At 37.9% G+C, this 13379-nt stretch overlaps 1 protein-coding gene across 1 annotated transcript; it reads right to left on the bottom strand.

Moving 5' to 3' along the window:
• Positions 1-11075: 11075 nt before the first annotated feature.
• On the bottom strand, positions 11076-11876 carry LOC146969527 (uncharacterized). The gene is made up of 3 exons (XM_085760000.1): positions 11771-11876; positions 11527-11580; positions 11076-11394 (listed from the first exon to the last, which is right to left on the bottom strand). Exons 1-3 carry the CDS (start codon positions 11864-11866, stop codon positions 11113-11115), a joined length of 432 nt encoding a protein of 143 aa, XP_085616126.1. The 5' UTR covers positions 11867-11876; the 3' UTR covers positions 11076-11112.
• Positions 11877-13379: the final 1503 nt, after the last annotated feature.

The following is a 13379-nucleotide window of genomic DNA, read 5'->3' as shown; positions in this document are numbered from 1 at the left end:
TTTTGTAAGAACCACAATTAATAAATATAGGTTATATATTTCAGTGAATATCTAATTGTTCTTAGCATTTGTTAGATAACTTTCTTTTCCCAATAAATTAAAACATGTTGGAACTATCAATGTCTCCTCTCTTGCAGCCAGAATCTCACCTACTTTTAACCTCAGACTGTCACAATGATGGATCAGATGTCAGACTGCCTCATTCTTTTAGTTTTAGCCTGAATATACGAGACATGATTGATTTTCCCAACGATCAAAGTATACGAAACCGAACCGAAAACCATGACCACAAAACCGTGAACCGAACCGTTTGCTTGAACATCTTTTAAATACATATTGCCGCTTAATATGTTTTATGTAACCTATGGCATTTTTAAGCTTCATGTGTGTTATTGGACAGAAAGAGCAGCGCTACCTCGGAGCATAGCCTACGTACAGAAAACACATTTACATAAATAAATAAATGTTTCACAATGAACCAATCAGTCTGTATTAAATTTTATTTAGTTTGAAGGCAAGGTTTGCAAGGTTCATCTGATGGACATCAAGGGACAGATTCTCCAAGTTTTGCACAGCTTTTGCTCATGCTAAACCTGCATAGGCTGAAGACCCCCTTCACATATTTCAAAACCAAACACAAGAGAGACAGATTGTGCAGGTATAACAGGAGCAAAAGCTGTGCAAACCTGAGTAAATCTGGACCCTAGTCCCATGCTAAAATTGACTGTAAATTCACCTTTAAAGTTGGTTTTTAAAAAAAATTCCCCGGGGGAGCATGCCCCCGGACCCCCCTAGGGGGTCGGTATCTTGTCACCTTTATTACCCCTGATGAGTTTGCACCCCTGTACATACATGAAGACAAATTCAGCCAAAATAACTTACATAGGCCTATCTATGAAAGAGTATGAACTGTCCATAAGGTCTTTGTGTGTGTGTGTGTGTGTGTGTGTGTGTGTGTGTGTGTGTGTGTGTGTGTCTTGTGTACTTTGTTTGCAATTTCTTTATTCAGACATGGCACAATCTATCTATCTATCTATCTATCTATCTATCTATCTATCTATCTATCTATCTATCTATCTATCTATCTATCTGTCTGTCTGTCTATCTGTCTATCTATCTATCTATCTATCTATCTGTCTATCTATCTATCTATCTATCTATCTGTCTATCTATCTGTCTATCTATCTATCTGTCTATCTATCTATCTATCTATCTATCTATCTATCTATCTATCTATCTATCTATCTATCTATCTATCTATCTATCTATCTGTCTATCTATCTATCTATCTATCTATCTATCTATCTATCTATCTAGCTATCTAGCTGACTCTGTTTAAAGCATTGCACACCGCTGTACACTGCACATCTGTGGTCAAATTACAAAAAAACGAGTTTTCGGAGACTACAAGTGGCATATAATGACTCTTTGAGAATCTTGTTAAAACAGCCCAGTAGTTATGACATAACACAACAACAAAACTCAAGACAAATAAATGCATGGTGTAAGTAAATATATTTGGACTTACGTAATACATTTTGAAAATGATTGTAGGCAGTATTTGACACAGAGCTAGAGGCAAACCACATATAGGCTATGTGCTGCATTCTGTTTTAAATGGGCTAAATAAATTCATTCATGATTCTGATGGTTTCATTGCAACAAGAAAATCCCTGCGGTAGGCTACAGTGTAAAAAAAAATCCAGAATTGACTGAGCTGTTGATAGCCTGCCCAATAATCCTGCATTGAGAAAGAAGAAAACCACGTTGGCACCGCTGGAAAACCCACATTTGCTGAGCTGAACAGTTGTTTTACAGTTTTTCTCAGTCGCTTTGGTGCTTTTCTCACATCACTCTTAACATTTGCACAACAGTTAGTGCATTTCTCAGAACAATTATCACAAACTGCAAAACCTAGTGGATGACCTGCAAAAGCGCGTCACTTGCTCAAAATGGATTGTCCATCCCTCAAAAGCAAGTATTTATGTCAATGAAACTGTCAGTGTCGTCAAAATGAGAAGTCCTGACACCATCGTTTATGAACAAGATAGTCAAATGGCTTTGTCATGTTTTCATTAGGACACTTTATTCTCTAAGTGTTTTCCAATGCAAAAAGTGATGATACTACCTGAAAATGCTCAAGACAGCACTATACACTACTTGTAGCCATGTGAAAACTACAGTAAAGTTACACATTACTGTATTTAGTGGAGATACTGAATATGTATGTTTCACATTTCTACTGCATATGCTCTTTGCAATTCTGATTTGTTCACAGCATTGTTCAAAGGAAAAATACACTACAGTCATCTACAACAAACATATAGTAACTGAACCTATAGAGTACTGTAAATCATTCCTGCACATCCAGACGTTCCAGTCACATTTTCATCTACATCACTCTGTCAATTGTAGCGATTGAAACAGATTCAATATTCCCAAAGATACAGTAATGTCATCCTTACATTGTATCTCTTTCAACCTTATGCCATTGTTTGTAATGGGCTCAGTCTCTTCCACCTCTGTGAGGTTGTCTTGTAATCCTATGTGATGCAGAGTAAAATTACAGTAATGTACAGTACATGTAGGCTACTGCATCAACCATTATTACTGTAGTGTACAATACTGTAAAAGTGCTTCCTACTTGTAAAATGCTGTAGTGCAGTACCGTACTGTAAAGATGGGAAATCTTTACTGTGGTTGCTGTAATACATTACAACACAGTAAATCTGTTCTCTAGTGAAGCTGTAAGTCTAAATGTAAATGTAAAAAAGTTCTTGTCCCACTGTATCTTACAGTAATGCCTGACACAATGACAGCAGTGCAGATTGTTTAGTGCTGAATTACTGTCCAATACCATACATACCTATTGTTCCTTACTGTAAATGTTTGAATAATTGAATTCACAGTGCTTCTCCCAAAATTTAAAACTAGTTTGACAGATTTTGAAAACTAGTTCAAGAATTTTGTATGTAATGACTCAAGCAATGAAATGAGGACTATTAGTTTTATAGGGAAAGACCATTCAGCGTTCAAAAGTATAGTTCATTTTGACTGACATGACATAAACAAACGATAATGTTGTAAAACAGCAGAGAATTGTATGAGAGCAACTGATACATGTCCAAAAGCATTTGCAATTTGTTCAGAGGAAGGAGAAACTGCTACTATGATGTGGACAAATGACTACATGTTGTGGAGGTTGAACTAATAGTTATGAGAACTTTCATTCTGATCTGAGAATAGCACCAAAGCGACTGAGAAAAACTGTAACCACTAGCCTACTGCCACCCTGTGGTTAAAATACGTAACGCCACCTTATGATCACATCTGTTGGCAGAGATCGGATGTGGCTAAACTTGCAATTATTACATTATAAATTGTGCTAGCTACTGATTACTGATGGACATGGGAGAAAGTGTAACGAGAAGGCCTATAGCATCTCAAAATAAATGTTTTAGCAAGAGATTGTTCTCGTAGACATAACACAACAAGACAAATATAATGTAGGCCTATGGCGTATGTAAATATATTTGGACTTTAATACATTTTGAAAATGATTGTAGGCAGTATTTGACACAGAGTCAGAGGCAAACCACAATATAAAAGTGCTGCAAGGGGGGGGGGGGGGTTATGATGGTGAATCGTGATAGGCAGTAGATCTATTGAGCAAGCCCACGTCTCTCAGTGCTCTGGTTGGCTCATACAATACGACGATCAAAGTTGTTTTTATTTATATAGGCTACCCATATGTTTTGAGCACAGCGCATTCAGTCACGGTGATTACACTTTCGCGCAGATCGATATTTAATCCTCAGAATTTTAGTCATTTCCTCATTTAGTCATTTCCTCCAGCAGCACAGTGATAACACAGAAGAGCAACACAGCAGGCAAGTCTCTTGGATCCATTGTTTCGGCCTCGCTGTGCTCTCTGCTGATTGGCTTCAGAAATATTAAACTTATTGGCTGTGTTTATCAGAGGGCAGAGCTCATTAACATCTTGTAATACGCCGTAAAATACGCGCGTTTTAAACAAGTAAAACGCGCGTATTTTACGGCATATTACAGCATTCGGCAAGAGCGGCGTAAAAAACGCGCGTTTTAAATATCTGGACGCGCGTTTTTTACGGCGTTTTACGACCCGCGGTGAGAACGGCGTAAAATACGCGCGTTCTAAATGTCTACACGCGCGTATTTTACGGCGTTTTACTAAAGAACGGGCGTTTTTTACGGCGTCTTAAGGATCAGAGGCGTTGGATTAGTGGCGGATTGTGACTCTTTTGGCTTTCCATATCAACTGAAAGCCGAGCGCGTCAAAACCTGACGAAAAACGGGCACCTAATGAGTCAAGCATGTGACGAGGAGGGACAGTGACCGTTCGTCAGGCTGTTGACGCACTGGGAGTGAGAACGTGTTGTTTACCAGTGTATTTTGTCTTTTCCACTACGGTGGCTGACAGCTGGAATTATGCCTAGATCAACAAACTTTATCAACTCAAACAGTTTATAATCACACATCACCAATTTAAAAAACAAGACAGAAAAGGACACTATAAACACCCAGAAAAATTGTACACAATAGAATTCACTGACACAAAGCACCAAAAGCTTTTAAACTTCCTTTATGCTGATCATTTTCTCAATTTACTGTGTATCCAAATTGTCCAATATGTCCAAGTCATGGGTTCAAGTCCTCACTGTTTATCCTGGTTTAATTATCCAGATCATGTTTTTATGTAAGATCCCTTTGAACAATATGTATCTTCTTCTCTCGAAGAGCTTTCATGGGGTGTTTGTCTTTGTCTTTGTACATTGAGGTGTTTTAGTAGTGGCTTGCTCACAGATCTGGTATTGTCTCTATAGAGAAAATGTATCAGAATTTGTCTTTTACACACAAGGAAGACATCAGACAACTGTGGTTCTCATATATTCAGTTTATTTTGGTTGTCAACATGCGCAAAATGTCATCAATCATTACATGTTATTACTTGTCAATAGCAGTCAATAATACATCTTAACAATACAAAAGTATATATACAGTCATTAAAATATCGGATGAACTTTATAATCTATATTATAGTTTGTCCTAATGCAAGAAAGGTGTAAGAATAAACCAGCAGGAGAAACAGTAATAGTTCAGCTAAGTAATTGAACCTGGGTACTAATTAACCTCAAGGTTAAAGTTCAGCTTTATTCTCCTCAAGGAATTTGATCAATTTATTTATGATTCTCAATTCTTCTTCACTGTCCTCTATTTTTGTGTCCAGGTCTTCAAATGTCCTGCTGTAGAAGTTTATAACTTTATGTATCAAGACATTGATGGATTTCATTGGGATAGGTGATGCCATGGTTTGTTCAAAGGATCTTATAAAGTCACTTGTGTCCTTTATAAGGATCGGCAGTGTTGACTCGTCAATTGCCTAATGGGGAAAAATAAAATAGCATCATGATGTGGTTCAACCTCAGTTTGCTGTTTGTTGGATTGTGACTGTTTAACTCACCTTCAGTGTGTCTGTTTCTAATTTTATTTTCTGGCGCATTTCCTTCAGATTTTCCTGCTGATCCACAGTGAGAATCAACATTCAGTTACAGGGACATGTACACATGATAGCAGCATTAATATAGATTAAACAAACATGAAAATGTTGACAGTATATGTGCTTGAAATGATTTTAGGTCAAATGAAAGATTCTATAAAAAAGAAAAAAAGTAATTTACCAGTTTCTCCTTGTCTAACAGTGAAGTTGAGAAGCAAACCAGACTCAGCAGAGTGAGGAGGAGGAACAGGCCTTTGCTGCTGGAAAAAGCTGCTGCCATCACTGTTGTCATTCAGAGTGTAAAGGACAGATGAAGAATATCAGAGCATGTTCTTCAGCTGCAATTGAACCTTTTAAATTCATGTCTGCTAAAAATAAAAACCTTATGTTACCTGCTACTGGAAGGAGAGCTGCTGTACAGGAATATGAAAACATGGACACACACACGAGAAGCTTTATATCCTCCTGATGTCAACGCCCCCATTATATAACTCATCATCTGTGAGCATCTGCTCATCAGTGTGTACCTGCAGAAGGTATTTCCTGGTATTCACCTACAGTGTCGTATTACTTTAATTTGAATAAAGGTTTGGGTAAATTTAGACAATAAGAACCTACTTATTGTAAATGAAGTCTCTCTGGTTGTCAAAGACAGACAAGAACTGGGTTACATGTGATGAATGAATGGTGATTTACCCTCCACTAAAAAAAAAAACCCAAAACAATGTTCTAAGGCTGACTTTGGTATTAGACAAGGTCTGGGAAGCAAATCATTTGAAGTGTTTGTTCAAGGTTCAAGCTTTAATGCCATTTTAAAACATACTTTAATATGAAGAGAATAAAAGTCATTCTAAGTACAGGCAGCAAGTGTGTACATGTTTGTGTGTGTTTGCATGCGTGTATGCGGGCATGTGTTTTGTCTGTACCACTTTGTGTCTCTGTTTCTTCACTTTCATTTTCATGAACTAGTTAAACTTTAGAAGAAGCAGCCAGGAAACTGTTCCAGGGCTTCAGAGTCATTTATGAAAACGGTTCTGCGCATGTTACCTGGTGAGTTTGTAATGGTGTCATTGGAACAAGGTGAGTTCTGTAAATGTGTCTATCTTCACAGACTTACTTTTATCTTAAACACGTTTGAATCACGTCAACAAATTAACTAATATTTTTAGAGGGAATTGTATTCATGACTATGGCCACCAGGGGTCACTATTTGATCATATTTACAGTAATGTAAAAACCAGCAGCAGTTCAGAACATGCTTTGACTCTGGTATACTGCCATTTTCAGCAATGCAAAAGTTGATGACTTGTAAATGCAACATGACTTAAAATGAAGACTGTTACTATGGCCATGTTTGCACAGATAAAGACTTTCACAAATGAATTACAGTTACACATACAGTATTACACTTACCAGAAATTGACCTATACGCAACTTTTGAAAGACTGTAAGCACACACTCCTTAGTTCAATAGCAGCAGTGTCCACCCACTTGTAACCTCTCTCAAGAAATCTATTAGACAAGACAGAGACTTGATTTTTGTAAGCATCTTCAGTGCTGCAGATTCTCCTTGCACGATGGAATTGGCTGATGGGGTAGGCTTTTAACAAGGTGCGTAGGGTGGAAGCTATCACCTCTGAGCAAAGTATTCCTATCAGTGGGCTTACGATATAGATCTGTGTTTAACAAATTGCCATCTTTTGTAATTTGGACATCCAAAAAATGAATTCGTGTAGGATCAAAGTCAATACTAAATTTCAGATGCTGGCTAGATGTTGACATGGAGATTAGGAACAATTAAGTGATGATACTTTTTATAAAAAACTACATTCTGATCCCACTGGTCAATTTAAAACTCTTGTACATGAAAAATTGTGTTTTTGGTTCGATAATGGTGAATTGAGTAAAAACGACTTTGAATTTATGACGAATGACCATCCTGTGACTCCAGTCATATATACTCTGCCTAAGGTGCACAAGTCACAGATCACGCCTCTCCCTGGTAGACCTATAGTCAGCAGTAGAGGATCATTAACTAACAATGTGTCTTGTTTTGTTGATCACCATTTAAAACCATTTGTTTCCTCCCTCAGGTCGTATATCAGAGATACTAATGATTTCATCGGTAAATTGAAATCTATTGATTTACCTGCTACAGAATCTCTCCTTGTCACGCTTGATGTTACAAGTCTCTACACCAACATCCCTCATAAAGGAGGTATTGAGGCTGTAGCCTCTACATGGGGCGGCCGCCTTAACCACTGCGGCACGCACCGCCCCGCCGTTCATGCTTTCATATGAAGAGAATAAAAGTCATCCTAAGTACAAGAAGCACAATAAAGTGACAATAAAAAACATGTGTGCATGTTTGTGTGTGTACATGCGCATGTGTTGTCTTCACCACTTTGTGTCTCTGTTTCTTCACTTCCATTTTCATGAACTGGTCAAATTTTAGAAGAAGCCAACTCATTAGAAAGCTGTGTGAGTTTGTGTTGTGTTTTCTTGTGCTGCCCACATGTGCAAAAACTGAATGTCTTGTAATTGTATCCCATCACTCATTAAAATTTCAGGTACAATTCCACAGTCATCTATGTCAACAATAAGAAAAAGTAACACACTGTATGGAGGAGTGTACAACATGACACCCATCTGGATATACTGTACCTCATTAACATTTAAACTATCACAGCAAATAACGATCTTTAGATTTCAGGCCAAAACACTGATGGTAACAGTATAATATTCACACAGTGTGTGGGGCTTGTATGATGCAAGACATAAAACAAGCCTCCAGGCAACAAACTGTGCAAAAATATGCACTGCACTGAATTGTGCAAGATGAATGTGTAAAGCAAATGGGGACTGTGGTAAGATGAAGAACTTGATAAATGGACACTGATCCTCCTCAAGGCCTGGTTAGCAGCCAGGAAACTGTTCCAGGGCTTCAGAGTCATTTATGAAAACGGTTCTGTGCATGTTACCTGGTGAGTTTGTAATGGTGTCATTGGAACAAGGTGAGTTCTGTAAATGTGTCTATCTTCAGAGTTTTACTTTTATCTTAAACACGTTTGAATCACGTCTACGTCAACAAATTAACTAATATTTTTAGAGGGAATTGTATTCATGACTATGGCCACCAGGAGTCACTATTTAATGTAAAAACCAGCAGCAGTTCAGAACATGCTTTGACTTGGGTATACTGCCATTTTCAGTAATGCAAAAGTTGATGACTTGTAAATGCAACATGACTTAAAATGAAGACTGTTACTATGGCCATGTTTGCACAGATAAAGACTTTCACAAATGAATTACAGTTACACATACAGTATTACACTTACCAGGAATTGTCCCTATACGCAACTTTAAAAAGACTGTAAGCACACACTCCTTAGTTCACTGTAAAATGTGATGTGCTTTCTTTCGCCTCACTATGTTATATTGTATCCTATTATATTATATTGCTTAGTTGTGACTGATTGTGCAATGAATTAAAGGAAGATCACATATACACCACAAGTTTTCTGTAACCTATTGAAATGTGAATTTACATGTAGTCTTAAGTGACAGTTTAGGACACTTTGATAGTCATGTTGTCAGTAGGCCTACTCTCATGAGGGTTGTACTTGATTATAAATAAAACTATATGTAGCCTGGCTAAATTGAACCAGCACAGGACACAAAAATATCTTCTGGGGTTTTTATTTCTGAACAGAAGAATATGGTGTTCAAATAAAATAAATGATGCAAGTTTAAAACTCAAACTGGCTGATAGTCTTCAGCTGTATCTACAGTACTAGTAGAAACAAAAATCAGCGACACCACATTAAAGCAGAAGTAAGCTGAATATTTGTGTTAATATAAGTCTTAAATAGTTATATCTTCCGACAGCAATCACTTACATAGAGTGTTTGGTCTGAAACACGCGTCTGTCAGTCACTCTGCTCTGCTGTAAGCCGAGGAGAAAACTTTCCTCATTGGACCTTTATCCAATGAGGAGAGAGAACGGCATGCAGGGCTGTGTGTGCAGCCAAGGGATGCGCGTGAATGTGGTGACGTAGGGACGAGGACCAATAGATCCATGACGAGGGCGGGGGCTGCTAACTCCATCGGCTGACAGGAAGTTAGCCAAAACCACCGGATCGCTTACTTCGGCTTTAATGAAATTAGATTAAACTCAGGTCAACAACAACAATCTTTGGTTTTTAATCACAACTATTATGATATAATGTCATTTGTATCAGATATGTGGATGATGATGGTTTTTTGTTACTTAAAAAAAAAACAACAACTTATAAACACCCAAACATCACCATCACTAATTGTCAGCAAAATGATTAATAATAATGATTTGATATAATCATTGACTAACAAGTAAACTGACTTAAAGTTTCAGTTAGAACAAGGAAGTAATTGTGTTTGTCAACAAGCAGGCAAACAGCTCACATCCCCAACATGAAACTGTTTTGTTCAGCTCACTGCCGGTAAAAAACCTCTTGAAGAACTGACAGAGGAGGAATCCTAACTGAGTAGCTGACTGAATTACACATCAAGAAGGAAGCATCATATAGTTAAAGTTAAAGATACTTTATTAATCCTTTGCAGGAAATTACATTGTTACCACAGCAGTACTAGACAGAGGACCGCACACACACATCATACACAGAATACACAATAACAATAACAACATTGCACAGCCCATTTAAGCATGGATAAGTGAATAAAAGTATAGCAAGGTCTAAAGCAGTGTTTTTCAACCTTGGGGTCGGGACCCCACGTGGGGTCGCCTGGAATTCAAATGGGGTCGCCTGGGGTAGCATATAAAAATATCTAAGCTGGCGCATCTTGTGGGGTCGTCAGAAATTTGTGATGTCAAAATGGGGTCACAAGCCAAAAAATGTTGTGAACCACTGGTCTAAAATAAGGATTAAAAAGGAGGCAGAGACACTATCACATGATTACAGGAGTTAAAAGAAGCCAATGGCTCATGATTCCAGTAAGATAGTTAAAAAGCCTAATGACAGCTGGTAGAAAGGACTTGAGGTTCCTCTCAGTTTTACATTTAGGACTGATTTGCCTGCTGCTGTGTGAGCTCAGTCTAAAGGCTGGAGTGGGTGCCTGTCGTTCAGAACGGAATTTAGTTTTTTCAGCATCCTCACATTCGCAACCTGCTCCACACAGTCCTGGGGGATGCCAATGGTGGAGCCATCGGTTTATATTTATTGAGTTTATTTTGGTCCAACATGTGCTGCATTTTATCATTTATTAACAACTCAGGCATACTTCAAATATTCTGCAGGATATTTTAGCAATAAAAAGCTACAAATGTAAGAATGTAGATTGAATGTTATCATGTGAATTACAGGTTCTTCTATCAAAGATAACAAACCAACAGGAGAAAACAAGAAATATAGAAATAACAGAAGTTAAATTTGTTTATTTTGTATTATTTTGCATATTGTTTCTACTCAGTGTTATGGCTGAGCCTAAAATGTTGTACATGTGTTTATTCAAAGTTGCAGCTTTATCAAAACTCCTGATTTTAATATGCACAACACAATCCCCCACTGACCTGACAGTTACAGTTCAGCTTGATTCTCCTCAAGGAATTTGACCAAGTTTTTCAGTTTTTCCAGATTGTTTTCATGTTCTTCCATTTCTCCACCTAGTTCCTCATTTTCTCTGTCAACAAAGGCCTTGGTTTTCTTCACGAAGCCCTTCACATTCTCCAGATATGTCGCCACTGGTGGGAAGTCATCGTCGAATGTGTTACTTTTCTTCATGTAAGTAATCATTTGGTCCAGCAAGTCGATGGAATCATCAAGGAATGCTGAACTCTTGGGCATTTCTGTCAGTTTTTCCTAATGGGGAAAAACAAAACAGCTTCGTGTAAGGCACAAAATGCAACATACTAATGAAAAAATCAGTTTATTCATCTTTCATCGCAGCATCACATCATCATGTTGTGAACATGATAGTACTGGTTCACTCACCTTTACTCTGTCTGACTGTTTTTGCACTTTTGCAAGGTTTTCCTTCAGCTGGTCCTGTAGATCCACAAGGAGTCAACATTCAGTTAGAGTTTAGCACATGTGACAGCAGCTTTAATATAGGAGCAATCATTAAGAATTACAAAAATATCAGCTGTAAACATTCTTGTCATGAATCACAGTGGTTGTAGATGTGAACATGCACTTATTTCCTGTAGCAAAAGAAAAATCTAAATAATCAATTCACCAGTTTGTTCTTGTCCATCAGTGAATTTGCGAAGCAGATCAGACTCAGCAGAGTGAAGATGAGGAACAGGCCTTTAGTTGCTGCTGCTGCCATCATGCTCTAAACAGAAAGTATAGAAATTATACCATCAATGGAAAATTTAAAATGAAATACTGATGTTACCATTGATCATATATTTATTATTTTCAATAAATTCTAATATGTAAAGACCTGGAGTATAAACAGTGTAACAGTGTGTCACAGTTTCTGATCTTACCTGTGATGTAAAAGGAAGGAGAGCTGCTGTACAGGTGATGAACAACAAAACTGATGAGAACAGACACTGCAGGAAGCTTTATATATGCTACACCTGCTGTCACCTCCCTGTTGAACAACCTGTATGTGAGTGTGAGTGTATGGGTGTGGGTCTGTGTGTTGGTAAATGTCATGGGAACGATGACATGCCTCAACTGCCTTACATCTCATGTTGCTTCATGTCGCTTTCATTTTCGAGTATGAAGTTATTAAACAGTTTAATTTTACTGGTGCTTTACTGTTAAATCTGTAACAAAATGGAATGTCATACACATTACAATGTGCTCCTGTACATCCACATTGAGAGTCGTCATTCACTTGCAGTGTGTGTGTGTGTGTGTGTGTGTGTGTGTGTGTGTGTGGTTTCATAAAACATAACTGTGTTATATTTCCTCAACTTCCTTCAACAAGTCCAGCACTTTAATAAAACAACTATGCATAAAGATATAAGTTGTCATGTCCATCTTACCATCACTGAGTGATGGAAACAACCGTTTCCATTCCCAGGCTGTGCTGTCCATCTTTACTGGCTTATGTCTTGTCCATACCTGGCCGGTCAGACATGTCACCTATGGCTTCAGTCAGGCAGTGGTGGTTCTTCACACACAGCACAGCAGTGTTTCACCATCCTCCCTCCTCTGTGAAAGAGAAAAACATACATCAACCTTTTTGATCAGGGACAGTAAAAAATTAAAGTGCTGATTAAGTTTCATTTCAAGTTTCAAAAAAATAACTTCCTATAGACTGGCACCCGATGTCAGCTGGGACTGGATCCAGCTCCCTGCGACCTGACCCCAACCCTGAGTGAGTCAGTACATGAATGCATAATAATTCAAATATCAATCAAGGATATAAATGAGTGAAGGACAGGCAGGACAGAGCCAGGACTAGATTAGTCAGACACCGGACGAGGAATCCTTGGCACCCTTGCACAAATGTAATAGATTTACATGCAATGAGAATTTCCATAGATGAAATATACGTACTACATGTATTAAAAAAACAAATATGTCATACGATATATGTGTAAAATATATGAAAACTATCATCTACAAAGAGGCCTAGATGATACCACTCAAGACACTAAATAACCTGGCAAGACCTGCCAGTGAAACCAGGGTTGATGCTGGGATGGAGGAGCTTAAAGGGACAACGAGGAGTTTCTATTTGGTTATTAAAAAGTCTCACGTTAATGTGGATGAATCTACGCTACCCACACTTGTTAATGGCTCCATTTTCGATAAATATATCGTTTTGTCTCTATCGTTATTTTGTTATTTTAATTAATGGTGGAAGTGCTGGGCGAGCCGACCAC

The sequence above is a fragment of the Trachurus japonicus genome, chromosome 18, assembly GCF_045865225.1.
Source record: "Trachurus japonicus isolate A0001 chromosome 18, Traja_1.0".
In the NCBI taxonomy this organism is placed as follows: domain Eukaryota; kingdom Metazoa; phylum Chordata; class Actinopteri; order Carangiformes; family Carangidae; genus Trachurus; species Trachurus japonicus.
Note: the sequence above shows the minus strand (reverse complement) of the source record. Positions and strands in the feature narration are given on the sequence as shown.

What these genes read in the sequence shown, in the direction of transcription:
- LOC146969527 (XM_085760000.1), bottom strand. Translation starts at nt 11,866, where the DNA reads ATGATGGCAGCAGCAGCAACTAAAGGCCTGTTCCTCATCTTCACTCTG. An exon ending in TGATGGACAAGAACAAACTG is followed by an intron (nt 11,581 to 11,770) that starts GTGAATTGATTA and finishes GTGGATCTACAG; the next exon opens with GACCAGCTGAAGGAAAACCT. An exon ending in AACAGTCAGACAGAGTAAAG is followed by an intron (nt 11,395 to 11,526) that starts GTGAGTGAACCA and finishes TTTCCCCATTAG; the next exon opens with GAAAAACTGACAGAAATGCC.